The sequence below is a fragment of the Corvus moneduloides genome, chromosome 17 (assembly GCF_009650955.1).
Source record: "Corvus moneduloides isolate bCorMon1 chromosome 17, bCorMon1.pri, whole genome shotgun sequence".
NCBI classification, from domain to species: Eukaryota; Metazoa; Chordata; class Aves; order Passeriformes; family Corvidae; genus Corvus; species Corvus moneduloides.
Window position 1 is genome coordinate 10,228,627 of NC_045492.1, and position 26,096 is coordinate 10,254,722.

Sequence of the window (26,096 nt, forward strand, 5' to 3'; positions counted from 1 at the left end):
ACCTTAATGACCACCCAGTTCCAACCTGCAACTCTGAGCAGATGCACCTTCCACTAGAGCAGGTTGCTCAGTGCCCCATCCAACCTGGCCTTCTCCCTCCTCCCACTCACAGATTGTTGTCTCTCTGGTGAACGGGCGCCCAGGAGCCATGAACTTCTCCTACTCTCCTCTCCTGCGGAATTTCACCAAAGCCACCAACATCCGACTGCGCTTCCTGCAGACGAACACTCTGCTGGGGCACCTGATGGGCAAAGCTCTGAGGGACCCTACAGTCACAAGGAGGGTAAGAGAGGCCTTGATACCACTTGCTGGTGAGGTGGAACTGTTTGAGGGCTGTGCAAGCCACCTCTGGGGAGAGCACGTCCCTGGGTGTTGCCTGTGGGGGTTTTCTCTCTCTTGCACTCCCTAAAGCTGAAGGTGTCTGCAGTGGATGCCGCTGTGGCTGGAGCTGGAGGCTGCTTGGGAAGGCACCAACAATGTGAAACTGGGAAACACTTCTTGGTGTCACATGTGGCTTTCTGGCTGTGCTGGGAGCCCCCCCACTCGTAGCTAATGGGCTCTGTTAGAGGTGGTGGATCTTACCATAGGCAGTGTCACTGTAAGGGAAATACCCCAACGCATCATTTTACTGGATAAAGTCGTGCTGAATCCTGAGTAGAACGGTTACGAATCTGATTTGTAAAGATAGTAATGGCCAGCTTTTCTTGTGCTCTCCAGTATTACTACAGCATCAAGGATATCAGCATCGGAGGGCGCTGTGTCTGCCACGGCCATGCAGACGTCTGTGATGCCAAAGACCCCAACGACCCTTACAGGTACCTTTTGCAAAATCCCAGTTCTGTGTGAGAGCATTTGAATTACTGTTTTAAGAATGAAAGATACCAGTGTTAGTTGTGTCCTGTCCTGAGCTAGTAATGGTGTCATCACTGGTGTTCATGGCTCTGCCCTGAGAAAGAAGCAGAAACTGCTCCAGACAAAGGAGCAAAAATTGCACAATTTGTCAGACTATTTTTCAGCCAGATCAGCTCCCTGCTCGAGTTTCTCTGTCCACGACTTGGCCATCCCATTGGAGCAGAGTGTGAGAAGGAGAAGATGGGATACTGATGTGGAACAGGGAAGTTTCCCATCAAAGTCCAGGGATCATTTCTGAACTTGTGCAGAGAAGTCTCTTGCTTCCCACATGGCTTCTTAAACATTGGGACAATGCTCTCTTAAATAGATGGTCTCCCATGAAACCAGAGACTGCTGCCCATTTCTACTCACAAGAACCATAAATTGGTCATGTATGTATCTGAACAACTCTTTGCAAAAGAACAAGAGCGCGCAAAGAAGTTAAATTTTGGCTTATGGGAGTTCCCATCTGCCTTGGCAACTTGAAATGCCAAAGAACGGCTTCAGACCATGGAAGTGTTGCTTTTAGCCATCTGTTTGCAGCTTGAATGTTGCCTTTATGAAAGGGATGGGTAGATTCAGCTGGACGAGGGGAGCTTGTATTTCTTTCTCATCAGGATCATGTAGAACTTTTGGATTGTCTAAAATAAAATTCCAGTGAGTCCCAGCCAAGGTTAAAGCTGTTAAGTATTAAAACAAAGATGTATTGGTAAGCAAGCCTGCCTTAATGTGCCAAACTCTGACAAAAGGAAGTTCATAAATATTTGAATGTACAGCTCCTTGTTTTTTAGACATTGCTGTTGCTGGATGCACAGTACACCTGTGTGCAGGGCAAAAGGCTTCATGGGGACAAGTAATTCTTTAACATGGAAGTGCCAGGACCTTTCTTGGTCCTGGGTGTTTCGATGGTTTGGGGCTCTCCAAGAAGGGAGGGAAAATTGAGCAAGGAGAGATAAGTTAGAAATCCTTGTTCAATGCCACCTTTGCTTGCAACTGTCTCTGTCTCCTGAAATTCCTCTCCTCCACTCTCATTAGGATGCATTTGGCATCTTCACTCTTGGCCCCAGCCTGTTCTGTGATGTTGCAGCACATGTTGGTAAGCAGCTGTTGCATTTCACCCAGAGCAGATCACGCTGGCCTGAGGGAGAAAACATTTCCTACTTGGGTGCTTTGTACAGTCACCACATAACAGCTGTAAGTCCTTTGGGATACAGCAGGAAAAGGTGCTGGATAAATAGATCTTCTCATGGCATTGCTGTACCCTTTAGCAAGCCCAGGAGCACAGGCAAGTCAGCAGAAATCTGATACTTTCAGTTGAGAAAATGAGTAATTGGTGAAGTGCTGCTGTTCTCCAGGCTCTGGGAGCAGCTGTGTTCAGCCTTCCCATTAAAGTGGGCACTGCTGGGCAGGATCCCAGCCCTGCTGCCCTGACACAGCACAGAGGCAGCTTGGGGATATCTGTAATGCCACAGCAGCTGGGGCTCAGACACGCTGTTCCCTTAAGACACAGACCCAGCTACCAGAAACTTGTCATGTCTCCAGCAGTCTGTGCGGTGTGTCCCTTTGCACATGTCCTGCCTCTTCAGGTGCTGATGTGTGACAGCCAACATGGCAAGGAAATGCAAATAGATCCATGTGGATTGGCCTGGCCCTATTAAAAATCCCACAATCTCAGCCTGTTGGGGTGGTCTCTGCTGCTCATTTTAACTTCTCTCTTCTGCACATCGCTGTGTTTCTCATGCCCGTTGCTCAGAAAGGCAGGATGAGCACTTTGATAGGGGCGAGGTGAGCTAGAAATCTTGGCAAAGACTTCAGGACGTGATGAAGCATGTCCATGAGCTGACTTCCTGGACATAAATTACAATATTCGTGCAACTTTGGAAGGTTTGTGTGAAGTGCCAAGCTACAGAGGCTACACATCCATCTGTTGATCTGGCAGCACATCTGGGCCCTGTGTATGTGCAGGGACCTGTGGACAGGTACAGCCTCCTCAAGGCTCTCCACACTTCTCACAGCTTTCTCTCTTTGCCCCAAGTTGGAATGGGCTGAATGAAGCAGAGGGAAGGAATGTTCTCCTGGTTAAAGGTGAACACCAGCAGGATGAGGCACAACCCTTTCTCCTGGCAAACCCTGGGAGCAGTGAGATAAAGATTAGCAGGAACGTGGCTTGGAGAGCCCAGACAGGAATCGTGTGTTAACAGGCTGAGTGAGCTCAGGAGAGCTCTGCAAGGGTTCTGCATCTGTCTATAAGAGCAACTTCTTCTGTGGCTTCACTGCCCTGTCACGGATGCCACAAGCAAGGGGGAGACAAGTGTGCCTGATGCTGAAGATAACCAGCAAGACTGCAGCAGCCTAGTTGGTCAGAAGCACATCCACAGATGAAGGATGCTTTCCCACTGCTGGATCCTGAACTCCAGCTTCCCCTTTCCCATTTGGAAGGGAGAGCACCACGTGTGCTGGTAGATTTGTGCCATCTGTCAGTCTCTTTTTGCAGGTGTTTTCTTCTCCGTACAGTCAGAGGAAAGGGCTTTTTTTTTTTCTTGATTGTGCTCCTCAGATGTCCTAGCCAAATCGAGCTGCTGTAGTGTTTGTGTGCTGCTCTCAGCTCTGCCACAGCTGCTTGCTGGAAACTGTTTAGTCTCTGCTGTTGAGCATCAGTTCCAGCGGGTAGACTGCGGTTTCATTTCTTATGGCAGGATGACCAGGAAATATGTGCTATGTGAACACAGCCGCTCCCTCTTCTTCCTTGTATATACTCAATCAATGAAACATGTAAATATTGTGGTTTATGCACATTTGTCTGTAATTCATTAGCAGCACGGACTCGGCACAAGGTGCAGTAAAGCCATGAGCTCTCTCAGAGGTCATTGCTAACTCTGAACAGCAGAGACTAAATAAATACCTCCTTCTCCATGTGAAATGAGCATCCTTACTCATGCAGTGCCATCGTTTTGCGTTCTGGGAACTGAACCAGTACTTTTCAAACATCTTGAACATGAAGGAGCCTGGGGTGTGTGGCTGGAGCCACGTCCTCCACTCAGGGAGATTTACACTGCTCAGCAGGTTTATAAGTTCCCTGACTCAGTGACCATCTTTCTCCAGACGTATGTATATGGATCTTAATCTTGATCTCCAGCTGCTGCCATGGAAAGAAACGATAAAATTTTGTTTCCTTAAAAGTGCTGAGTGGTAGTCGGCCAGGTGAGAGGTCTGTGGGTAGTTACATTCCAGAGACACGCCAAGGTTTGCCTCTCATTGAGACTCCCCTTTGGGTCTGCAAAACACTTGGAGAACAAAGTTCCTAGTTGAATATTTCAGGGCTTTTTTCTGCTACTTAAGCTCTAGCCAGGGGTTCAGTTTCATGCCTGGACTCTGCCAGCTCCAGCCCAGGCTGTGAACGTGGGCAGGGACAGGGCATGATGAGTGATGAGAGAACTGACTGCGGCCACGTGTCCCATGGCATCTGCAGCAGGAGGGCTGGGAGCAGCAGTGGGACCTCTTGCCTCTCAACCCCTCTGCCTCGAGCAAATATGCTGAGTGTGAATCCTGCTTTCATTCCCCCAAACTTTTAGATCATCCCATATTTTATTAAAATGGGGTCACTAGTCCAGTGCTGCTGCCTCTATCTGCCAATTCACTATGCATAGACTTGCAGTCTCACATCTTAAAATTACGTGTAGGTGGAAACTGTGGCACTCAGCTCACTGCAGTGTCTGCACTCCTGCACTTCACCCTGAATGACTGCTCCTTTTGTTTCTAACGTTTTAAAAAAATGACATTTATTTTTAAACACACTGCTTTTGAATGGAAAAGCATTGGAGGGAGGGAGAGGTGGGAGTGGCAGACTGGCCCTGAGGGGAAATGAGTAATTGCACAGATAAAAGCTGGAACATGCTGTATTATCCATAAGTCTAATACAACAGAAAGCATTTGTGTTGGATGGAATCGCCTTGTGCTAAGTGGAGGTTTTGGGGATGATGTCACCGACGTTAATGAATCACCGTTGTGGTCGGGCAGGGACGAGATCCATCGGGTGCCTGTCGAGATTCCTTGCCTGGCGCCTCCGGAGCCGCCTGTTTACCCAGCACAGCCCTGCCTGGAAAGCAGGAGGTGCATTGCACAGGGAGCGTGGGGCCAGCATCTATTAAAATGCTTAATTCAAATTTCATGCCCTCCTGCCTGCAGCACAGGTATACCTGGAGGAGCAGATAGCACCTATGTGGCCCCATCCCTCTCCAGCTCTGGGCTGTCATTTTGTCCTTTTATGCTGCCCCTGAGCAGTGGTGAGGACATCTTTGTGTCTCTGCACCATGCTAAACTCTCTCAAGTAATCTGCTTCAGCTCAGGTCTCTACCACTGCCGCCTCCGACCATTTCACATTTTATTCTCTGCAGAGCTGGCTAGGCAGTGGCACACTGATTTTTCTCTTACCCATGTCTCCTGAAGAAAAAAAGGAATGATGGTGGAGGAGAAAAAAGGGAGGGAACGGAGCTGGAATAGCAAAGTTTGGTGTTTGGCTCAGGAAAAAAAAAAAAAAATCAATTAAAAAGTTGAAATAAAAAGCCTCAGAAGCCTCTTTTCCAGAACATTCAGATTAGCAAATACCACTCATTCATGTACGAGATCAGTGACAGTGATGCACAGCAGGGGCACACAGCAGGGGCCCACAGCAGCCCCCCATCCCACATGTCCCTGTCATTGCCCAACCTTGTCTGTGCCCCGTTCTGTCCCCACAGGCTGCAGTGTGACTGCCAGCACAACACCTGTGGTGGCTCCTGCGATCGCTGCTGCCCTGGCTACAACCAGTTCCCCTGGAAGCCTGCCACTGCCGACAGCGCCAACGAGTGCCAGCGTAAGTGGGAGCTGGGCTCCTCCTTCCTGCCCAAGCACAGCTCTGCTGTGGTGCACTGGTGGGGCTGGTGCTGAGTGGGACTGGGTGAACTGGAGGGCAGTGACACAGCAGAGAGGGCTCTGCCCAGCAGGTGATGGTGTTCAGGTGAGGCTCACACAGGAAGGTCTCCAAGGTCCGTGTGGGACTTTGGCTCTGCTTGCATTCCAGTTCCTCCTGCGTGTCCAAGGGTTTGTGCAGGCAAGTCTCGTTGCTCAATTCCGTCTGCAAGATGAATTAGGTTTGGATGTGTTTACATACAGGACATCTTTATTTGTCTAGAGAAACCTTTGGTCAGTGCTGACAGTGGAATTTCTGCTGCGCTGGGAGTGCAGAGCACAGAGCTGCCCCACGTGGTGTCTTAGGAACGCAGGGTGGCAAAAGATCTTAATGCTGTGAGTTTGTAAAGCCCCCTCACCAGGTGCTGGATTTTACAGCTCACCTCTATCCAGGGTGGGATAAAAGAGGCAAGAATGTTGCTCTCTGAACCAGACTACTCAAGGCCCCACAGTGTGGTAATTTTTCTTTCTCGTCCGTACACGCCTGCACATACTTCTCTTGTGATTTTGTGCCTGCTGCGCTCTCCTGGTTGCAGACCAGACTTTGTGAGGGAGTTGCTGCCTCTGTGCTTCAGAGAGGGCTTGGGAGATCATGTAATCCCCCAGATGCATTCAGGCATCTTTCCTTATGGAAAAGCAACCCATCCAACATCAAGCCCGGGAGGCAGAGTTGACATCTTGAGATCCAGCTGCTGACTGAAGGACCTCTGAGGACGGGTGGTTTAGCTCCCATCACCTCTTTGTATTCCAGCCTGCAATTGCAATGGCCATGCCTACGACTGCTACTACGACCCGGAGGTGGATCGGCACAAAGCCAGCAGGAGTCGTGAGGACAAGTTTGAAGGGGGAGGTGTTTGTATTGACTGCCAGGTAGGCCCAAAGAGCTCCTCTGGAAAAGGCTGATGCAAATGTTTGTGTTTGTTTCCGCTATCAGCATGGAGTTCAGCCTCGCTGGGACCTCCACCAAGCCCCTCTGTTATCTAAATTAGGTTTCTCCCTGGAAATTTAGTGTCTTTGCCATGTATTAAAGGAGTGTGCACCAGTAATGAGAACAGCACTTGGGTTTCTAGCTGTCCCCTGGTGGTACCACTACCTCCTAAAGCTTTAATTTGCTGCGGCACTGGAATTGGGAGGGAGAGGTTGCTGCCCAGCACAGTGGGAGATCCCTACCCAGTTCACAGTGCTCTGGCATCTCCCTGGATATCTCTCTGCCCACTGAAATGCCAGTCTTCAGTCTCTGTGAAAGTGGGAAAGTAGCTCTGCCCTTACCGAGGTGATGGTGACTGTGACGTGGTTAAATCATGCACTGGCATGAAACATTTTGCTGTGCTACCTTGCTGGGAGGAAACAGATTGCTGCTATCCTCCAATAACAAAGTGGTCAGGACATTTTACCATCTGAAGGAAGTGAAATGGGCTCGAGGTCAGATAGGAACCTGTAACTCACACTGTTTATGGGAGGATATGGTTTGTGGGAAATGCTTTGTTTCCAAGTCAGTGCATGTGGAATTTTGAGCAGATTTAGGTCTTTGGTGCGCTGACACTCATGAGCTGCTTCCTCTGTAACCTGGAGCTATTGGTTAATCTGACAGATGAATGTGAATCCTGCAGGCAGAGGAACTGATGCCTCTCTAACCCACTGTCTTTCAGCATCACACCACAGGCATTAATTGTGAGAGGTGCATCCCAGGGTACTATCGATCCCCCGACCACCCCATCGACTCTCCGTACATTTGCTACCGTGAGTGCGAACTCCTTTGCAGTGACATCCTCCTGGACTTGGTGATACTGGGGAGGGCGCTCTGGAGGGTTTCTGAGAGGTTTTCCTGCTGTAGGGAGTCTGAGGCCTCTGTCAGTGACACTGCTGCTGGCTTGTCCCTCTCTGCAGGCTGTAACTGTGAGTCTGACTTCACTGATGGCACCTGCGAGGACCTCACGGGGCGCTGCTACTGCAAACCCAACTACACCGGGGAGCACTGTGACGCCTGTGCCGAGGGCTACCTCAACTTCCCCCACTGCTACCGTAAGTGGGGGGTTCAGATCTGGGAGCCCACAGATCCAGCGGGTGTGGGAAGGGCAAGCAGCTCCAGCTGTGGCTCTTGGGTTGTCTTTTCCCCGTGCCATGTGGCACTCCTGTCCCAGGAGGAGTTCTTTCAGGTGGGTACCAATCCACATTTGGCTTGGGTGGAAGCTGGACCAGAGCTGAACTGGTCTGAACACAGAGCCAACAGAAGCTTCCCATTTGGCTGGAGTTTTCTCTCACTTTCTGTGAAAGACAGGCTAAAAACGGCTGTAATGGATCATTGTTTAGTGGGATATCTGTGCTTTATTCCACGTTCCACGTTTTCATTCAGTCTGTTCATCTTTGGGACTGTCAAGCCCTTGATATTCCATCAGGATTTCTCTGTGTGTCTGTGATGACCCGTGCAATGTCTCTTTCTCTGCACAGCCGTTCCAGCTTTCTCTCACAATGATACCGGAGAACAAGTGCTGCCTGCAGGACAGATAATAAGTAAGCAGTGCAGTTTTCCTTGATGCTTTGGCAATGCTGTTGTTTCTGTTACACCTCCCATCCAATGCAAGATCAGTTCTTCAGATTATTGGGCACATACGTTGTATGAGGCAGCCCTGAGTGGTTGTAAGAGAGCACAACCAGCAGCTGAGGGTGGGGGAAAGGAAGTTTTATGATCCCCTTTTTATAGACGTGGAATCTCTAGCCTAGAGTGACAGTGTGATTTTTTTCTGGGGTCCAGGCCATGTGGGAATGTCCCTTCTGCCCTCCCTGTGAGGAGCCCTCCGAAAGGTCGTGGAGGGGCTGTGGCTGAGCTGGGAGTTCTGCTGTGGGTGCCTCTGAATGGTCGTGCACAGGCAGCCACTCACTCTGTGTCACTTCCTCTGTTGTTCAGAAAGCTCATCCATGCTCTCATCCCTGCTCTCCACTTCACTTCCCTCCTCTCTCATGCTCACTCCTCTCAGTTCATCTACTCCCTTGTGCTTTTTTCTGTCTCTTTTCCCACCGAATCCTCCTCTGTCTCATGCTTCCCAGCACACTCCAGATAACCTTTTCCTTCCTTCTGATATTTTGAAGTCTCTATCTTCCAGACAGGTTTTTTTCTTTCCTGAGCTGGAATTTCTCACTTCCCTTCTCATTTCTCCACCTCCTCCTCCCTCTGGTTTTTGGATGATGTTTGTCCTTCCCTATCCCAGCCCAGCACCCCACACCACTGCTGTTGGTGACAGCAGGGCTGCCTGGAACACCATACCCTGGCAGTGGGAAGGTCTCGGGTGCAGCTGAGCATGGAGTGACCAGAGAGAAAGCCCAGAGTTCACCCTGGTTAGCCAAAGGCTCTGATTATTTCCACACTACACTGAATCAGCTCTGTCTGGGCTTGTGGGAGCAGCATTTGCCTGCCCTGTGCATTGCCCTGCTGCCCATCCTGCACCTTCACACCTGCGTGGTGCTGAGGCCTCCCAGCCACCCCACAAGCCAGGTGTGGTTTGGTTGAAACATTTGCATCTGATAGGAAGGTTATGGAGGCAAATGCTTGAGCATTTGAGTTGCCTCTCATGGCAACTCCTGCCCTTGTGGGGCCTCAGAGCTCGACTGACGGCGGTGCGTGGTGTCGCCTGTTGTGTGTTCCCATCTAGACTGCGATTGCTACGCGGGTGGGACCGAAGGCAACGCCTGTCGGAAGGACCCCCGGGTGGGGATGTGCGTGTGCAAACCCAACTTCCAGGGAACACACTGTGACCAGTGTGCCCCAGGCCACTACGGACCCAGCTGCCAGCGTGAGTACCCAGGGCAGCGTCCCCAGGCTCGCCCTGCTGGGCTTCTCCTTGTTCTCCACCCATGCTGGGGAGGAGGAATTCCACAGCTCCACTTCCAAGTGACAAATTCCCATGACTTCTGCACTTCTGCTGTTGTTTTCCACTCAGCCCTGACCCTCCAGCATCCTCCCAGGCTCTGGGGGGCTCTTGAGGAATTCCCTATGGACATGAACTATGGGCCAGGCATGCTTGCTGTCAGCTCTGTTCCCTATGCTTTCTCCTGCAACTGCTCTTCTACCCCAGAGGAACAGGCACTCTGGTTCCTTTCCTGGGAAGGCTAAAGACAAAAACTTGTTTATTTACTGATGCCCTTGTTGCTTTGCAGCCTGCCAGTGCTCTGGCCCTGGTCAGTACGATGGCACCTGTGACAGCGAGACAGGGCAGTGTCTGTGCCGGACGGGATTTGAAGGGCACTCGTGTGACCAGTGTGCTCCAGGCTACTTCAACTACCCTCTCTGCCAGTGTGAGTATCTGTCCTTCACAGGCCTGGGTGGGGACACACAGCCAGAGTCCTCTGGCAGGGGGCTGAAGGACTGGATAGTGATTTTGTGGGTGTTTGGAAAATATGTTGATGGTTTGAACACTTAGAGCAGCACCTAATCTGAGAAGCCCAGGACAAAGACATTTTGCCACGAGCTCTGGCCCAGGCTCGCAGCTCAGGGCGGGTGGTTTCTGTGTGTTGCAGTGTGTGGCTGCAGCTCAGTCGGGACGCTGCCGGGAGGCTGCGACTCCGCCGGGAATTGTTTCTGCAGAGCCGAGTTTGCGGGGCCGCGGTGTGAGCAGTGCAGCCCTGGGCACCACTCCTACCCCCACTGCTACGGTAAGCACCTGAACCTTCAGCTCCTGCTGCTCTAAAAAACATACCTGTTCTTGCAAGACTTGGGTGTTTCTCAAAATCAACCCCGTGTGGTTTGCACTGTGAATTTGGCAGGATTGTTTTGGAGGTCATGGATCATAGCAAAGCCTGGAAGACAAAGCAGTTTTTATCAGTCGCACTTCCTCATCACAACCCTGCCGTGACCTGGTGTCTCAGCTTATGCCTCTTTTGTGTGTCATTTTAGTGCATTAACCTACGAAACTGCTGGGAAACATTGAATGGGCTGTAAAAATCCCTCCATGGCATTTTCCTGGTGTGGCTATGAAAATACTGCATGATTTGCCAAGGGATTAAGAAATTAATTTAGTTCTGATGGAAATGGCTAATTCCTGGGGGGCTGAACGATGGTTCAGACCAGCAGTGCTTGGCCACAGATCACAGGGATCATCAGAGTCCTGCTCTTACAGCTTGCTCCTGCAATTCCCGGGGTGCAGTGGACAACAACTGCAGCCCAGCGGGGCAGTGCCGGTGCCACGGGAATTTTGCGGGACACACCTGCAGCCAGTGTGCCCTAGGCTTCTACGGATACCCCAGCTGCACACGTGAGTAGCACCTTACTGCTCTCTACTACCTGAAAGGAGGGTGTAGCCAGACCAGGGTTGGTCTCTTCTCCCAAGTAACAAGTGGCAGGACAAGAGGAGACGGCCCCAAGTTGCACCACGGGAGGTTTAGGTTGGGTATTAGGAAAAATTTCTTCACCAAAACAGTTGTCAAGCATTTGATCAGGCTGCCTAGGGCAGTGGTGGAATCACTATCATTGGGAGGATTAAAAAGCCGTGTAGATGTGGCACTTGGGGACATGGTTTAGTGGTAGACTTGGAAGTGCTAAGGGAGCAGGTGGATGATGGTATTAGAGGTCTTTTCCAACCTTAATGAGTCTCTGATCCTGTCCATTTCCCTGGGCACTGCATCACTCCTGGACTATTGCTGCTGGTGCCAGGACTGAGCAATGGCTGTGGTAGGTGCCTGCAGCCCCAAATGCTCTGACCAGCCCTCCCCAGCTCCAGGCAGAGTGTCCCCATCTCCCTCCCTGTCAGCAGTCCCGACTGGAAGCCAGATGTACTCTTATGTCTCCCAGCAAGAATTTACTGCTCATTAAAAAGTAATCCATGATACAATTTCCCTGAGGCAACAAAAGAGCGTCATCACCCTCCTGCACTGGACTAAATGTGGACTTCTGAGCCATGCCAGCTGGCAGAACACTCCTCCCAACTGCTGATGCCGGCAATATGCCTTTGAAGAGTCTGGAAGCAGAGATGAAATGGTCTCACAGGACTTCAGTAGTCACTTTTTTTTTGTCTCATAAAGCCGTGTCCACATTGCAGAGCTGTAGAGGACGCACAGTAAAGAAAGAAAAGATCCACCTGATTTTTATATTTTTTTTAATCTGTTGTCTTATGAGCAATCTTTTGCTGTTAGCCAGCGTGGGGGTGTCAGCCTAGAATGTCTCCTTCAGCAGGGATTTGAGGTGTGCTGGCTGGGCAAGAAAGGCATGGGCAGCTCCCTGGCAGCTTGCTGACCTTTCCTGTGATAGGGCAGTGGGATCTCTGTGCACTCATGGGCAGCAGGTTTTGCAGGAAGCTGTGTAACCATTGCTCTGCCCTCACCCCACTGCCCACATCCAACATGCACATCAGGGCAGACCCTGATGGCCGAATGCTGCTCCTGGGTGTTTGGGATTTTGTAGGGTCTGATACATCACTGGCAACTGACCTGGGTGGATGAGATCACACCTACCCCTTCTCCTCAACCAAAACTCTTCCCTGCCTCTTAAATACACGTAAATGTATGTGAATGGGTGTGATAAACACTGAGGCTTCTACTATTTTTCCTAAAAGATTGGGGTAGTTTTAACCAAAAGCAACGAATGAGAATTCTATTTATAACCCACATTTCTGGCTGCTTTTGGTGAAGGTCAGGCAGACAAAAGAGGCTGCTGCTGGGAAGCCCTGAATGCAGCTGCAGCAGTTCTCCCCCCTCTCTTGCAGCTTGCCAGTGCTCCCGGGAGGGGTCCCTGCATGGCACCTGTGACCAGGACACGGGGCAGTGCAGCTGCCGGCCCAAGGTGACGGGACTGCGCTGTGACAGCTGCGTACCCGGCGCCTACGGGTTCCCCCACTGCGAAGGTAGCCCCTTCTCCCTGATCTCTTGGCACACTCCAGTGTCTTGGGTGCTGGTAAATGCATTTATCATCCCCCAAAAGCTTTGCAAGGGGAGAAATAACCCCAGTTAGGGACAGCCAAGGGGAGAGCTGGCTCTATAAATCCGTTCTTTTCCCCCTCTTTTCTAGTGGGCTCCTGTAACCCAGCAGGGTTGGAGACTGCAGATCCCTCGCTGGCCCCGGTGAGTATCAAATGAACCCACCACAACCCTTGCAGGTCATTTTTATATGATCCCCTTTATCTCATGTTGGATCAGGTCCTTCCTTAAGCTCAGCCCAAAAGCATCCAGAGCAGCAGGCCCCATGTTCAACCACTGTGCTGCAAATTCTCACCTGCTCTTTTCTCCCCATGCCTTTCCCCAGGGCTCCTGTGCATGTCGGGCATACGTTGAAGGCCCAGCTTGTGACAGATGCAAGCCTGGATACTGGAACCTGACTCCAGAGAACCCCTATGGCTGCCTGAGTAAGGAAATGGCATTTGCACAGCCCACAAAAGTCCCCTCCATGGTGTGAGAGCCAAACCCAAGCCAGTGGGCACCATCACTGCAGGATTGGAAGCGATGGCCTTCCTTCCATCTTCACCCAGAAGTGATGGGTCAAAGCTGGAGTGCTCTGGGTAACCCCCACGTGGAGAGGGGAAAGGCTGGATCCCGGTGCTTTTTGCTTGGGATGAAACATAGGGCTCGTGCAATAAGTTCTGCCATTCTCAGCCTTCCCTGCAGACACTTAACTTTTCATGGCCAAATATGCAGAAAAGGCAAATGTCTTTGGTAGCTGTGTCCTCAACAGTAGCTGTCCAGAATGGAATGCGAGCCCTTGTGCAGGGCTACCTTCTACTTGACCAGTTCTGGCTCCTCTTACCCAACCAGTATCCTCTGGTGTGGTGGGTGCTGACCCCATCAGGCATCTTCTCAGGGGCTGATGGACCTTCTGGCTTTCTTGTTCATCTCCCTCTCCCCAGGCTGCAAGTGTGACACCAAGGGCACCATCAGCGGAATCTCGGAGTGCCGGCAGGTGGGTTTGCTCCTCTGCTTCCAGGCTCCTCTGAGCATGCTGTGTTGGGAGTGTTCAGCTCTGTTTCTCACAGCAGCTGGTGGAGAGGCCCTGACACAGCTCTCAGCGCTTGCACCACAGTCTGGGCTTGCATGAGAATGTGGGATTAAGACCTGCCATAAATTAGGCACCTAAATATTTCTGGGTCTGTCCCAGGATGCCTGGATTTTTGTTTGCCTGCATTGTTGGGTAATTTAAGTTATCTGGCCCTTATCTGGCCCACCCATGTGCAGGAAGCCGTGTGGAGCGTGAAACTCAAAATGTTTCTGAAGTGTTTCAGACCAGAACCCAAATAACTGAGGAACAGCTTAGCCTTGACAAGCAACAAGAGGGAATGAGTTTCTATGCCTGCTTCTCTCCCAGGGCGATGGGCAGTGCTTCTGCAAAGCCAACGTGTGTGGGCAGTTCTGCTCGGCCTGCAGGGACGGCTTCTTCAACATGGAGAACGCAAATTACTTCGGCTGCCAAGGTGAGCTCTTTGCGGTGTGTCCAGTGAGTGAGGGGGGCCACAGGAACTGACCCCACGGCACAGACTGACTGCTTGGTGACCTTGGAGAGAAGGGGCAAGAGATGTCCCACTTCCTGTTTTGGGTCATCATTTTTGGGGGGATGTGGTTTAGTGCTTTAGGGGGTTCAGTGGTAGTGCCGGGTTGATGGCTGGAATTTGATGATCTTAAAAGTCTCTTCCAACCTTGATGATTCTGTGGTTCTGTACCATGGCCCAGAGCATGGGCTGGGAATTACTGTGGATGTGGAGACCAGAGATCATGTTTTCCCACTATAGGATATAGGTCTGTCAGGCTGGGGAGCAAGCAGCCAGGTAAGGTACACCTTTGGGTACCAGAAGCTGGTGTGTTTGAACCACTGGTCACATCCTTGCAGCTGTGCCCCTTCCTCCTGCTGGGAGAGGGCAGGCATGGATACATGGGGTTGGCCACTCTCCACCGTGTCCATGGGAAGAGGTAAAGGAGGAGATCCGGCTGCTCTGAGCCATCCCACGCAGTGCTGGCAGGGCTGGGAAGAGGGAGCAGGGCTGTGGCTGGTGGCAGGGCCGTGAGGGTTTGCAGACCTTGTTCCCTCAGCCGCCTGGAAATAGCTCAGTGCTGAGGTGGAAGAAGAGTCAATCCAAGTGGGTCCGGGGCCAAATATGAAAACGGATACAATGGAATAAAAATAGTGGCCCCAGGCTCCCCGCCCGCTGGGATGCGCCTTTGATTAGTGACCAGGAGCTCGTTAGCACGGCGGGAATGTAAACAGGCGCTTCCTCCCGCAGGCTGCCAGTGCGATGTCGGCGGGGCCCTGGGGCCGTCCTGCGAGGAGCGGAGCGGAGCCTGTCGCTGCCGGCACAGCACACGGGGTCCCACCTGCACCCAGTAAGCTGCACCTTGGTGTGCTCTGCCTCCCACGCTGTCCTCAGCCACCACGGGGATGGCGGCCTCGTTGTCTGGGCTGCTGTCACATCAGCCTGGCGGAGGTGTCCTCTTGCCGCTCCCTCCGGGTAGCCCAGCAGGTAACGGTGCTCTCTCTTTTCCCCAGACCAGCACAGGACCATTATTTCCCTGACCTTCACCACTTGAAATTCGAGCTGGAGGAAGGCACCACGCCGGCCGGCCGGGCCGTGCGCTTCGGCTACAACCCCCTGGAGTTCGAGGGCTTCAGCTGGCGAGGATACGCACAGATGTCCTCCATCCAGGTACGCCTGGGGGCTGCAGCCCAGCCCAGCTCCCTCTGGGGAGGACTGATGTGCTTTGGCACACATCTTCCACCCCAAGTGCTCCTGAAACCCCCAAAGTCACAGGATGGCAAACATAAACAGCACAGTGTATATATAGCCTGTTTGTGCAGATACTTCCTGTAGTGCTGGGGGTGGCATAGACTGAGGAAGAGAAAGATCCTAAATTGGAAATCCCGTGACATCCTAATCCATTTAGACAAAGGCGGTAGCATAGTGATTACTTACAGGGATGTCTATAAACACTGTCTCAGTTTCCTTGTTCATCTTTCAACTGACTTTGCTCTTTCCTATAACTCTGTATAACCTTTCCTCCCTTTTCCAAAAATAAGTTATCTCCTCCTCAACTGCCATGTTCAGCTTGGACCTCTTGTTACCCTTCAGCCTTTGCCCTTGCTGTTAGCTGGTTTGCTGTAACAATGGTTTATGCTAACCTGGAGTTGTGTAAGTCCAAGGAGTGAAGCTGTTTCATCTGTTGACTCCCTTTCTCTCCTTGGTGGTTCTTCTGCATGGCCCCTGTGGAAGTGTGTGCGTGTTTGGGGATGGAGTGCAGGGCAGTGATTCTCTGACAGTTGTAACCCATGTGAGATGCTCCTTGCTCTGGGGCATGTACTTTCAGTTCTCTTCACATTTTTGTGCTTAGGTGAAATAACAGAGGGGCTGTTTCCCAATGAATTTTTGGTAGGAGCTAAGCAATGAACTCCTGTAGGCTTCCTTGAGAAAATCCCAGCCTTAAAACTTGAGGATGGAGCTCATAGCTCCAGTGTTGCATCCAGTGTTGGTGTTTGAGCTAGAAGTAGACCTTGATAGAAGGGCTAGCACATGGCTTTCTGCTGGCAGGTCTCACCTGTAGTTTGTTATCATCAAAACCCTTCCAGTTTGCTCTCCAGTGGGAAGATGGTTTGTAACTGGAGCTTTGAAGAACACAGCCCTCATTAGAAGTCTCCCTGGGCAGAGCCCAGCTTTTCCCTGTAGGCAGGAGGTTATTTAAGCCTAGATCTCTTTGATTAAGCATCTCCTTAGCCAGGGTCTTGCCAAGCAGTGTCCAGGCAGGTGGAGGGCAGATGTGCCATCAGCTGTATGGTCCATTAGCCCCTCTGGTTCTTAGCACTGCACATTGCCGAGGATGAGGCACCAGCTCAATTCCCAGCCTCTTCTGTAGGCAGTTGGGCAGAGCTCCATAAACACAAGGGCAGGAGTTTGGTACCTGGTGGCTGGTTATGGCATGCTAAACCCCAAAGCAACATGCTGATAACAAAAGCAATAACTTCCTATAACCTTCCCCCTTTCATGGTGTGTGCCCCAGGAGAGCTGAGCCACCCTGCTGTGCCACAGCATCTTCCAGATGTGATCACAGCCTTCCCACCCCCTTCCACTGGCAGGTTGCTCCCTCAGTGGCTGGCCCCAGCAAGGGCACAGTGCCACGAGGTGCCGTGAGCAGTAGGGTCCATGTGCTTGTCTCCTCCTCGCACTGTGGCATGATGCTTTGGGAGCAGTGAGCCGAGCAGCTGCGCTTGGGCTGGCAGTGTGGGTGGTGGAGGTAATTGAAGGTGTGCTCTGCTTCTCTCCCCTTTCTCTCTCCCACCAGCCCAAGGTAGTGGTGACTCTCAATGTGACCTCCCCCGACCTCTTCCGCCTCGTCTTCCGCTACGTCAGCCGGGGGCCCGCCAGTGTGGAAGGGAGGGTCTCGGTCGTTGAGGAAGGAAAGTTTAATGTTTGTGGCAACTGTAAGTGCACTTTTCACTTCCTAGACTAACTCAGAGCATCCCACGCTGCGACACTGCTCCTCTGCCCCTTCTCCTGCCCCAAGGTGTGTCTGTCCCAAGTGTGTCCGTCTCAGGTGGCCAGCCAGAGCCGTGCCATGGGCTGGCGAGGGAGGGGGAAGAGAGGCAGGCAGGCAGGCAGGTAGGGCAGGCGGGTCAGGCCCTCCCCAGAGCGGGCGGGCACTCAGGAGCTGCCCCCCCCAGTGACGTGTGCCCCGTGTGCTCTTTTGCTTTTTGCAGAATAAAATCAGAGTCACTGTAGACGTGAAGGAGGCAGAGCTCTATCTGTTCCATGTCATCCTGAGGTATATTAATTCAGGAGGGGCCACTGTGTATGGCAAAATTACAGCTTATCAGCCACGAAGGAGAGGTAAGGATCCCAGACTGCTCTGCTTCCCTGTGCCATCGCCACCTCCTCCCCATCCCAGGCAACCTTCTGCATCATCCTTTCCAGAAGACGTTTCCATATGGCTTTATCCATTAGTCCTGCCCTCCCAGTTGAAAGGCTGATTTGAGTTTGCAGCCCCCTTTATTTACCAGAGCAGCAGCAAGGTGGGCCCAGTCCCAGGGCTGCTCACTGAGGACTGATACCAGCCAGGCTGGTGGGAGATAAGGCTGTTGTACAAATCCATACAACATTTCCAGCATGGGACAAGATCACCCCAGTGCCACAGGCAAAACTGTGCTGACTTTCCAGCAAACCAGAATGGGCCTAGAGCCGGGAAGTGGACCCAAACTTTGGCAGCTGCACGTGGTTTCATTTAGCAGATGCCCTGACGTGGCAGTCCTGCCTTTTCCGTGTGCTTCTCCCAAACCAGGCTGCTGCCTTCACATGTGATGTGGGGATTGGAAGTGACATGGAATTACACGTTACACAGGCTTTGCACTCTGGTGCACTGTCGTCTCATCAAGCCACGAGCTGCTGGACAAGAGCCACCAAAAGATGTCTGAACAAGCCTAGAAACGTGGACAGCAAATATTCCGGGAAACAATCTGAGCAAGACTGCATGGGAACACACCTGAGGCCGTGGTGGGTGGTTGGCTGGTTGATTTTAGCCCTTGAGATGCCACAGCCACATGATCCTTCTGAAGCTCTTCTCCAGGCCACACATGCACAGCACAAGGCTGTCAGCACCAACTACCTAATTTATCAGAGTGTGAAGTTCTCTCCTCTGGCTTGAGTTGACATAGGTTCTGCCTTCGATGTGATATGCAAGGTTTGAAATGCCAAAATACTATTTTTCTGCCTTTTTTTTTTTTGTGTGGAAAAATTGCTCATTTTTATGTCCAGTCATATTACACAGCAGAAGAACAAGCAGAGCAGAAGCCGTGGTCATGCTTTAGGATCCCACCAAAAGTCAGGAAATATTTAATCTGTCCAATCCAGCAGCAGAGCTCATTTGCTTTAAAAAGTGCTTCACTTCTCATGCAGAAGCAGCTTGATTTTTCTAGTGCTGAAGGCAAGCAGCCAGACTCGTGCACCAACAATGGGACCCAGGAGGGCAGCATCCCTGGGAGGCTTCAGAAGTGCTGAGCCCCCTCCTCTCTGGATGGAAAGGGCTTCACATGGCAAAGGACAAGCAGCTTGGAAAGAAGTTGGAAGATATGTCTTGCAAAAGGGAAAGCCTTTTCCAAGTATGGGATTTTCAGCCTGGTTTCTTCCACTCTGCCTCCAGGAGCCATCTCAGTTGGAGTTGTGGATCACCTCAGAGGGATGCGAAACTTCAGCCTGTCAAGAAATCTACCCCGGTGCCAGTTCAGGGAAATCTCTTCACTCCTTCCATCCTCACCTCTGCTTCCCATCTGGAAAAGCGAGGTCCCATCCTCAGCTGATGCCAGGCATGGCACACATGGGAAGGGGTTATTATCCATCCCAGCAGTAGCACAAGCCCTTGCTTTAGCTTCTGGCCATCTGTGTTGTGCCTTGATGTCCATGTACCACACCAGGCCAGTCAGTGTGCCACATTCTCCACCTCCTCCTTCATCTCATCTGCTCGCCGTGCAGCCATTCCCGGTGAATCCCTCTCAACTGCACTCTTCAAAAGCTCCTGAGACTGCTGGGGCAGGCACAGAAGTCTGCTTCTAGGTGCTGTATTGTGGTTGCATCCGTTAATGAAGAGGTTGTGGGACTTCCAGCTGAGCCAAGGAGCTGTTCAACAGCAGCAGGATCAGGCCTTGCACCCATTTTGTCCTGTCAGTTAAAAATAATGTCTAAATCTCGAGTGCAGAGTCTGTGGTTGGCAGGAAGAAAGGCAGGAGCACACCTTGGGGGCCTGAAAGTTTGCCAGAAGACAGGTATCTTGCCTGTGGAGCTGAGGTTAGAATTTCCCTGAGGAAAAATGTATCTGGGCAATTCTTTTTGTCTGTCTCACAATTAACTCTTCACAGATGAGTTCTTTCTTTTTCTAGCTGGCAAAACGCTCCTTGGCTTGCAACACTCTGTGCTTTGCAGTCTGGGGATGCAGAGCACACTGTGAGAGCTCTGGATTTGCATTAAGGATTGCAGTGATTTATATTTATTTCTCCCATCAGGCTGTTGAGCAGATTGAGAGTGGATGCCTCTGTTCCAGGACAGTGTGGGATTGTGGTGCACCAAAGAGAGTGGGAGCCTGTCACTCCCCACTGCACCACAGAGCTGCTTCCCTGAGCATAGCCTCCCATGTCCAGCCCCAGGTTTTCCACTCCAGTCCCTTCACAGCCTCTCATCTCTCCCATTCCAGGTACAGAGCAGACCAAGCAGATTGTCTTTGCTCCCAGCACGGAGCCAGCCTTTGTCACCGTGCCCCAGAACAGCTTTGGGGAGCCCTTTGTTCTCAACCCCAGCACCTGGTCTCTGGTTGTTGAAGCTGAGGGCGTGCTGCTGGTAAGGCCCTGTGCTCCACCCGCCGTGGGGGCTTCAGCAGCTCCCTGGGGACAAGTGTCCCAAGCATCCCACCTCTCCCATCTCTCCTCCTAGGACTATCTGGTTTTGCTGCCCAGCTCATACTATGAGGCACCGATCCTGCAGCTGAAGGTCACGGAGCCTTGTACCTACCAGCCAGCCCCTGAGCAAGCCACCCAGAAGTAAGGATTTGCACGTCTTTGTGCTGTGTGGGGCTTGCTCAGCTCAGGCCTGGGGTTAAAGATTACCATTTGTACTTTGCCATTTCTTTCTGTGTGTTTCCAGCTGCCTCTTGTACAAGTACCTGTCTGTGGAGGGCTTCCCTGCCGTGCCAGGGGTGGATGCAGTGTGCAGGCTGGACAACCGGCTCCCCAGGCTGTGTCCCATGGAGCAGCTCACCCCCTCCCATCCCCGCATGGCCACCTGCAGTGGCAGTGATGTGAGTGGCACTTCTGTTTTGTCCCTCTCCCAGACACTGCAATGTCTGGGGCTTTACCTACACCTGGGCAGGTGACCAGAAAGGCTTTACACCCATGCAGCTGTGTGCTTGTGTACCCTGTTCAAGGCACCCAAACCCAGAGTCTCACGTGTAAAGGCTTGCAAGGATTTGATGAGATTTGTTGCGTTGTCCCCTGAGCTGCAGAGGAGGCTGGTTTGTAGCATGGGTATCCTGCACACACTCCCTCAGTCATCCCTGTGTCCTCCAGGTGGAAGTGCAGCTGTCCCTGCCCGTGGCCCAGCCTGGGAAGTACGTGCTGCTGGTGGAATATGCCAACACCAACGCTCTGCAGACTATGGGCATCGCAGTGAGCTCGCCGCACTCAGCCACTCAGCAGGGCACGTTCACCTTCTACCCCTGTGTCTACAGGTATGGGCAGCTCAAGGGAGAAAAGGTTCAGTTCTCTGCCATGGCAAGGACAACTCTCCCTTCAGCTGAACTTTTTCTGGTTTATCACATAAACAAAGCAAGCTTCAGTGTTGTCCATCTAAGCTCTGTGTGTCCAAACTCATTCTAGCTGCACACGGATTTTGGTGGCTGCCCATCGCATCCCAGGGTAGTGTGTACCTGTGCCAACACAGTCCTCTAATGCCTCTGCCAGGAGATAATCTCCTGCATCTGTTTACAGCTGCATATGTTGGTAGGGACCTTGACTTAGGGAATGACCTACAGGCAGGTTTATTGGAGACAGGTCAAACCCTGTCTGATTTCAGACTGCAACCTTTGCGATAGGAAACAAATGTTTGGGGTGTCCTTGGGAAACTTCACTCTTAGAAGCAGCCAGAAAAAACATCAAAAGATTTCCAGGGACTTTGTGTAAATCCCCTCAGGACATACAGCTGACAGGACAAGAAATGGGTCATGACCCTGCTCAAGGCTGGCTTCAAAATGTGTGTTTCTTACAGTTTCCTTTGTCGAGGGATTGCTGTAGATTCCCAGAGTCGAATGGCAACTTTTGAACTCACCTCAGAGGCCACTGTTCGGTTCACCTCTGATCTGGCTGATTTCTTCCTGGTAAGGCTCCCTCTGAGAGCAGCTCTCTCAACAGGTCACAGGGAGGAAAGGCTGGACTGGTAGCCAGCCTGTAGAAGGGTTTTCTACTCCTGTTTGGACTGGGTACTGGATCTTAGTCTGTGTCATGACCAGTCCAGGTGGAAAATGTGGTCAGTGGGGTGTTTGGAAGTAGATCATGGGGCTGGGAGTGGGGAGGAGATGGGGAGAGGCAGCTGCTCTTGCAGAGGGAGCTCTACAGCAGGGGGACAGTTCCTTTTTTATCTTGGAGAGATTCCCTGTTTAGCTAAGGACAGAAGAATCCCATCAGTATGTGGAGCTGCTAAATGCATAAGGCTTGTGCCAAGGAAGAAGGGGCAGTAAGCAGAGGTGTGACTGCCATGCATTAGCTGAAGTGCCTGGTGGGCACAGGCACTGCTGTGGCCCCAGTGGCAGAGGTTGTCACCTAACCAGGTGTCTCTCTCCTGTGGCAGCACAAAGTGTACCTGGTCCCCGCTGCTCAGTTCACCGTGGAGCTCATCGAGCCGAAGGTGCACTGCATCAGTGTCCATGGCACCTTCTCATCCAACAGGTGAGAGTCTCGGATCCCCTTAGCTTTAGCATGAATTGAGCTGTTTCCAAAAACATTTGCTTCCCCCGCTTCCCTCAGGCTCGGAGACTTTTTAAGTTCTTAATGCAGTAGAGAGAAATCTCTAGCTGAGGTGAAGCTGCTTGCCTGTGTGCTCTGAGCACAGACTGGGAGTCAGGCTGCTGGTCCTGTACCTGAGCCCCACTCTGCCTGCTGGGGCAGACACTCAAGTGTCATCCCAAATAGGCATTCCTGTGCTTGCTCACATGCAGCAAGACACTTGCTGTATCCAAATTTTAGACACTGCTTTGAATAAATATTTGCAGAGGAGTTAGCCTGTGCCAGGCTCCTGTTCTTCCTGCTGAGCCCACGTCCCAGAGCCCCAGGGATGCTGGTGGTGAGCTTTGCCTCAGCAGGCACACGTTGTAATCCACCAGGAGTTAGAGGGTGTGCTTCCCTGCCAGGACCCCAGAGCCTCTCTCTTTTCTTTCTGGAGATTCTCACATCCTGTTTACTCCCTGTTTTTCAGCAGCTCCTGCGTCCCCTCAAGGTTCCTGAAGCTTTCTCAGTCAATCATTTTGGAGGGGGCCCAGGCTCTGCCCATCGCCCCAGAGGTGCCCCTGGCTCAGGCTGTCCATGTGGCTCCTTCTGGGGTCCCAGTGGAGCCTGCTCCTCGTCCTCCCACAGCGATGGACCCCACTGCAGAGCTCATCCTCCTGCAGTCCCCACAGGTAGTGGTTGGGCTGGTTTGCTGGTGCTGTGACACTGGACCACTGGGGCAGGGAGAAATTTCCCCTATCTGTTGAGTAGCTTTATCAATTAGCATTTTCAGAATTTAACCTGGACTTTCAACTTGTCCCTGAACCTGTAATTCCTGTGGACTCGCATGTCTTGGCTCCATCCAACCCTGTTTGGTTCTCTGGGATCCCAGGAAAAGCTTTTCAGGTGGCAGCATTAGAGGGGGGAGTGTGGAGGCATGGGGCATTTGATTCACTGAATTCTCCAGACCTGACACTTGTGCAATAAGAGCACAACTTTGTGCAATAATTAAAAAACATCCCAGCTGTGAGTGCAGGCATCAGACACGGATTTTTGTCTGTGTTCTCCCGTTTTGGGGCAGGCTGCAGTGGTGTTTAACAGCCGGATCCAGACCCTGGGACGCTATGCCTTCATCCTGCACTTCTACCAGCCCAACCACCCCACCTTCCCTGTTGAAGTGCTCATCAATGGTGGGCGCATCTGGCAAGGTGAGAAGGGCAGGGGTCTGGGGAAGCTGCTGGTTGGCAGAAGCCCTGGAGGTTTTCCATGCCAGAGGATAACTGCGGGTTCTTTGGGGATCGCAAAAGTGAAGCAAGACTGACTTATCCCTTCCAAACTGGGAGGGTGTGATGGGGACTCGAGGCACATGTGGCACCAACACATTTGTTGTCTCTTCAGGTCAGACCAACGCGAATTTCTGCCCACATGCATACGGGTGCCGGAGCCTGGTGGTTTCTGAGAACCAAATCGTCCTGGATGTTACTGATAATGATCTGACTGTGGTGGTTCGAGTGCCAGAGGGCAAGCAGCTGTGGCTGGTGAGCCTCTCTTCAGGAAGCTCCCAGAGCATGCTGGACCAGGCTTCAGCAGGGAATTTTGCCTTGGATTTTTGTCAGTGTGTGACTGCAGAAATGTTTCCCACCATCATTCAGTCTCTGAACTACCCTAGAAAGTTGCAGTCTCCAACCTTAGTGGTGTGAAATTGAGGGCAGAATTCACAGGGGCAGCTTCTGTAGATGACAGTTGTCCTTCCCTGTCTGGTTTTGATATCAAAACAAAGCAGAAATCAAAGCTGTTACTTTGCATATGTAGCTTGTGATAATCCAGAATAAGACTTACTCCTGCCCTAGAAATATTTTACACCTGCATAATATTGTTTGTTCAGGCAGGCCTCATTATGGGAGTAGGTAGCCTTTGTTACTCTCTGGCAACAGGACTAGGTAAATACTAGATTTGGATAAATGGCTGAAAGACCAGGTGCCTTCATGTATAGAAATTTGGGGTGATAAAGACTGCCTTTTGCTGAGGCACAGCCAGTGCTGCGCTCTGGGGGTGTTCTAGCCTGTTTCTACTCCGGTGAATTTGGGCTGTTCCTGATGTGGAGCTTTAGGTTAGATGGACCCTGATGGACAGACCTCAATAGAGAGGTGATTCCTGGTGTTTGCAGTAGTTGCTGTGTTATGTTCTGTCCCAGCAAGGGATGAAAGGTTAAAGGTGCCTTTGGACTTTGGAGTCGTTTTGGATGGTGTCTGTCTGTCTGAGCTGAGAACCTGGCTCACCCAGCTCGCCCTTGCTTTGCAGGATTACATCCTTGTGGTGCCTGAGGACAGCTACACCTCCCAGTACCTGCAGGAGGAACCCCTGGACAAGTCCTATGATTTCATCAGCAGCTGTGGCATCAACAGCTTCTACATCAAGTGAGATCCTTGGCTTTGGGTGCCCGCTCTGCTGCCCACAGGCTGCACACTCCTCAGGGAGCAACACCCCCTTCCCTTCATGTGTGGCAAGGAGGGGGCTGGTTGAGGCTTTTCTTCTGTTAACCAGACGTGGATATTTGGGGGATCTCTGTGTCACAGGGCTCTCCCTCCCACTAACCACCCATCGCTGCAGGAGATTCTGGATCTGTAGGGGATGCTGGATTTGGGGTGGTGGGGAGGCTGTGGGAATGAGCAGCACTGACTCTTCTCACCTTCCCCAACAGCCCCAGCACGTCCTCGAGGTTCTGCCGTGACTCTGCCATCTCGCTGTCCCTCTTCTACAACAACGGGGCGCAGCCGTGCCGCTGCCACGAGGCCGGGGCGCGGGGCAGCCAGTGCCAGCCCTTCGGCGGGCAGTGTCCCTGCAAGTCCAACGTCATTGGCCGCGAGTGCTCCCGCTGTGCCACTGGCTACTGGGGCTTCCCCAACTGCAGGCGTGAGTTCTCCCGTCTCCCAGCTCCAGCTTCCCAGCACTTGCTCTGTATCCGTTCCCCACACTCGCCTTTGGGTTCCTGGGTCTGGCTCCCCCAAACCCAGCCCTGTTCTGCCCCTTGCAGCCTGTGACTGCGGGACACGTCTCTGTGATGAAGTGACAGGGCAGTGCATCTGTCCTCCCCACACCCTGAAGCCAGAGTGTGTTGTCTGCGAGCCCCAAACCTTCGGCTGCCACCCCCTCATCGGCTGTGAGGACTGCAACTGCTCCCGGCCCGGCGTGCAGGAGCTGACGGAGCCAGGCTGCGACGTGGACAGTGGGCAGTGCAGGTGAGGGAGCCTTGTCCTGGCACTGGGGACATCTGGCAGCATCCCTGGTCCCTGCTGGAGTGGTGGGACATGTTAGCAACCTGAAGGGAGGAAATGTGCAGAATGGGGGTGAGGAAAGCTCTGAAAGCTCTTCTGGCTCTTGTGTCCACCCAGGTGCAAGCCCAACATCGTCGGACGACAGTGTGACCTCTGTGCCCCTGGCTACTACCACTACCCCGACTGCCGGCGGTGCGACTGCCACCAGGCTGGCACCGAAGCCAGCGTGTGTGACCCGGTCACGGGGCAGTGTCACTGCAAGGTCAGTCCCTCGATGCCTCCACGTGGTGCCTTGGCTCGACTCTCCCGCTCTGGCTGGGGGTGGCAGGGGCTGTGTGTGCTCGGCATGCCAGAGGGAGCAGGGCTGGAGAAGGAGAGTGCCTGCGTGCCTGAGCTGCAGCCAGCCTGCCCCATGGGGTGGTGGGTTCAGAGCACCCTGAAAAACTCATATCTTCTTAACCTTCCTGGCCACGAAGGCTCATTCCTTGGGCTGTCACTGGGAAAGATGTCCAGTCTGAGTCCAGCCCTGTATCAGAGCTTCTTGGAGGTAGAGCTGTCAGCCCTATTGGCTC

At 52.2% G+C, this 26,096-nt stretch overlaps 1 protein-coding gene across 3 annotated transcripts in view; it reads left to right on the top strand.

Moving 5' to 3' along the window:
- LAMA5 (laminin subunit alpha 5) overlaps nucleotides 1-26,096 on the top strand; it is an 85,200-nt gene that overhangs the window by 40,518 nt on the left and 18,586 nt on the right. Inside the window, exons 5-36 of one of the 3 annotated variants that reach the window (XM_032127491.1) lie at nucleotides 113-283; nucleotides 718-815; nucleotides 5,628-5,743; nucleotides 6,590-6,708; nucleotides 7,488-7,578; nucleotides 7,726-7,860; nucleotides 8,287-8,349; nucleotides 9,486-9,626; nucleotides 9,991-10,128; nucleotides 10,351-10,485; nucleotides 10,950-11,084; nucleotides 12,531-12,668; nucleotides 12,833-12,885; nucleotides 13,067-13,166; nucleotides 13,665-13,717; nucleotides 14,120-14,225; nucleotides 15,030-15,129; nucleotides 15,293-15,449; nucleotides 17,077-17,215; nucleotides 19,972-20,114; nucleotides 20,208-20,314; nucleotides 20,418-20,571; nucleotides 20,840-21,000; nucleotides 21,537-21,645; nucleotides 22,116-22,213; nucleotides 22,740-22,941; nucleotides 23,331-23,457; nucleotides 23,648-23,787; nucleotides 24,551-24,666; nucleotides 24,951-25,162; nucleotides 25,284-25,488; nucleotides 25,642-25,786. In XM_032127491.1, coding sequence (XP_031983382.1) covers nucleotides 113-283; nucleotides 718-815; nucleotides 5,628-5,743; nucleotides 6,590-6,708; nucleotides 7,488-7,578; nucleotides 7,726-7,860; nucleotides 8,287-8,349; nucleotides 9,486-9,626; nucleotides 9,991-10,128; nucleotides 10,351-10,485; nucleotides 10,950-11,084; nucleotides 12,531-12,668; nucleotides 12,833-12,885; nucleotides 13,067-13,166; nucleotides 13,665-13,717; nucleotides 14,120-14,225; nucleotides 15,030-15,129; nucleotides 15,293-15,449; nucleotides 17,077-17,215; nucleotides 19,972-20,114; nucleotides 20,208-20,314; nucleotides 20,418-20,571; nucleotides 20,840-21,000; nucleotides 21,537-21,645; nucleotides 22,116-22,213; nucleotides 22,740-22,941; nucleotides 23,331-23,457; nucleotides 23,648-23,787; nucleotides 24,551-24,666; nucleotides 24,951-25,162; nucleotides 25,284-25,488; nucleotides 25,642-25,786 — 4,107 coding nt within the window. Of the gene's footprint in view, nucleotides 1-112; nucleotides 284-717; nucleotides 816-5,627; nucleotides 5,744-6,589; nucleotides 6,709-7,487; nucleotides 7,579-7,725; nucleotides 7,861-8,286; nucleotides 8,350-9,485; nucleotides 9,627-9,990; nucleotides 10,129-10,350; nucleotides 10,486-10,949; nucleotides 11,085-12,530; nucleotides 12,669-12,832; nucleotides 12,886-13,066; nucleotides 13,167-13,664; nucleotides 13,718-14,119; nucleotides 14,226-15,029; nucleotides 15,130-15,292; nucleotides 15,450-17,076; nucleotides 17,216-17,491; nucleotides 17,622-19,971; nucleotides 20,115-20,207; nucleotides 20,315-20,417; nucleotides 20,572-20,839; nucleotides 21,001-21,536; nucleotides 21,646-22,115; nucleotides 22,214-22,739; nucleotides 22,942-23,330; nucleotides 23,458-23,647; nucleotides 23,788-24,550; nucleotides 24,667-24,950; nucleotides 25,163-25,283; nucleotides 25,489-25,641; nucleotides 25,787-26,096 lie in introns of all 3 variants that reach the window. The other 2 variants (XM_032127493.1, XM_032127494.1) reach the window with 2 other exon arrangements.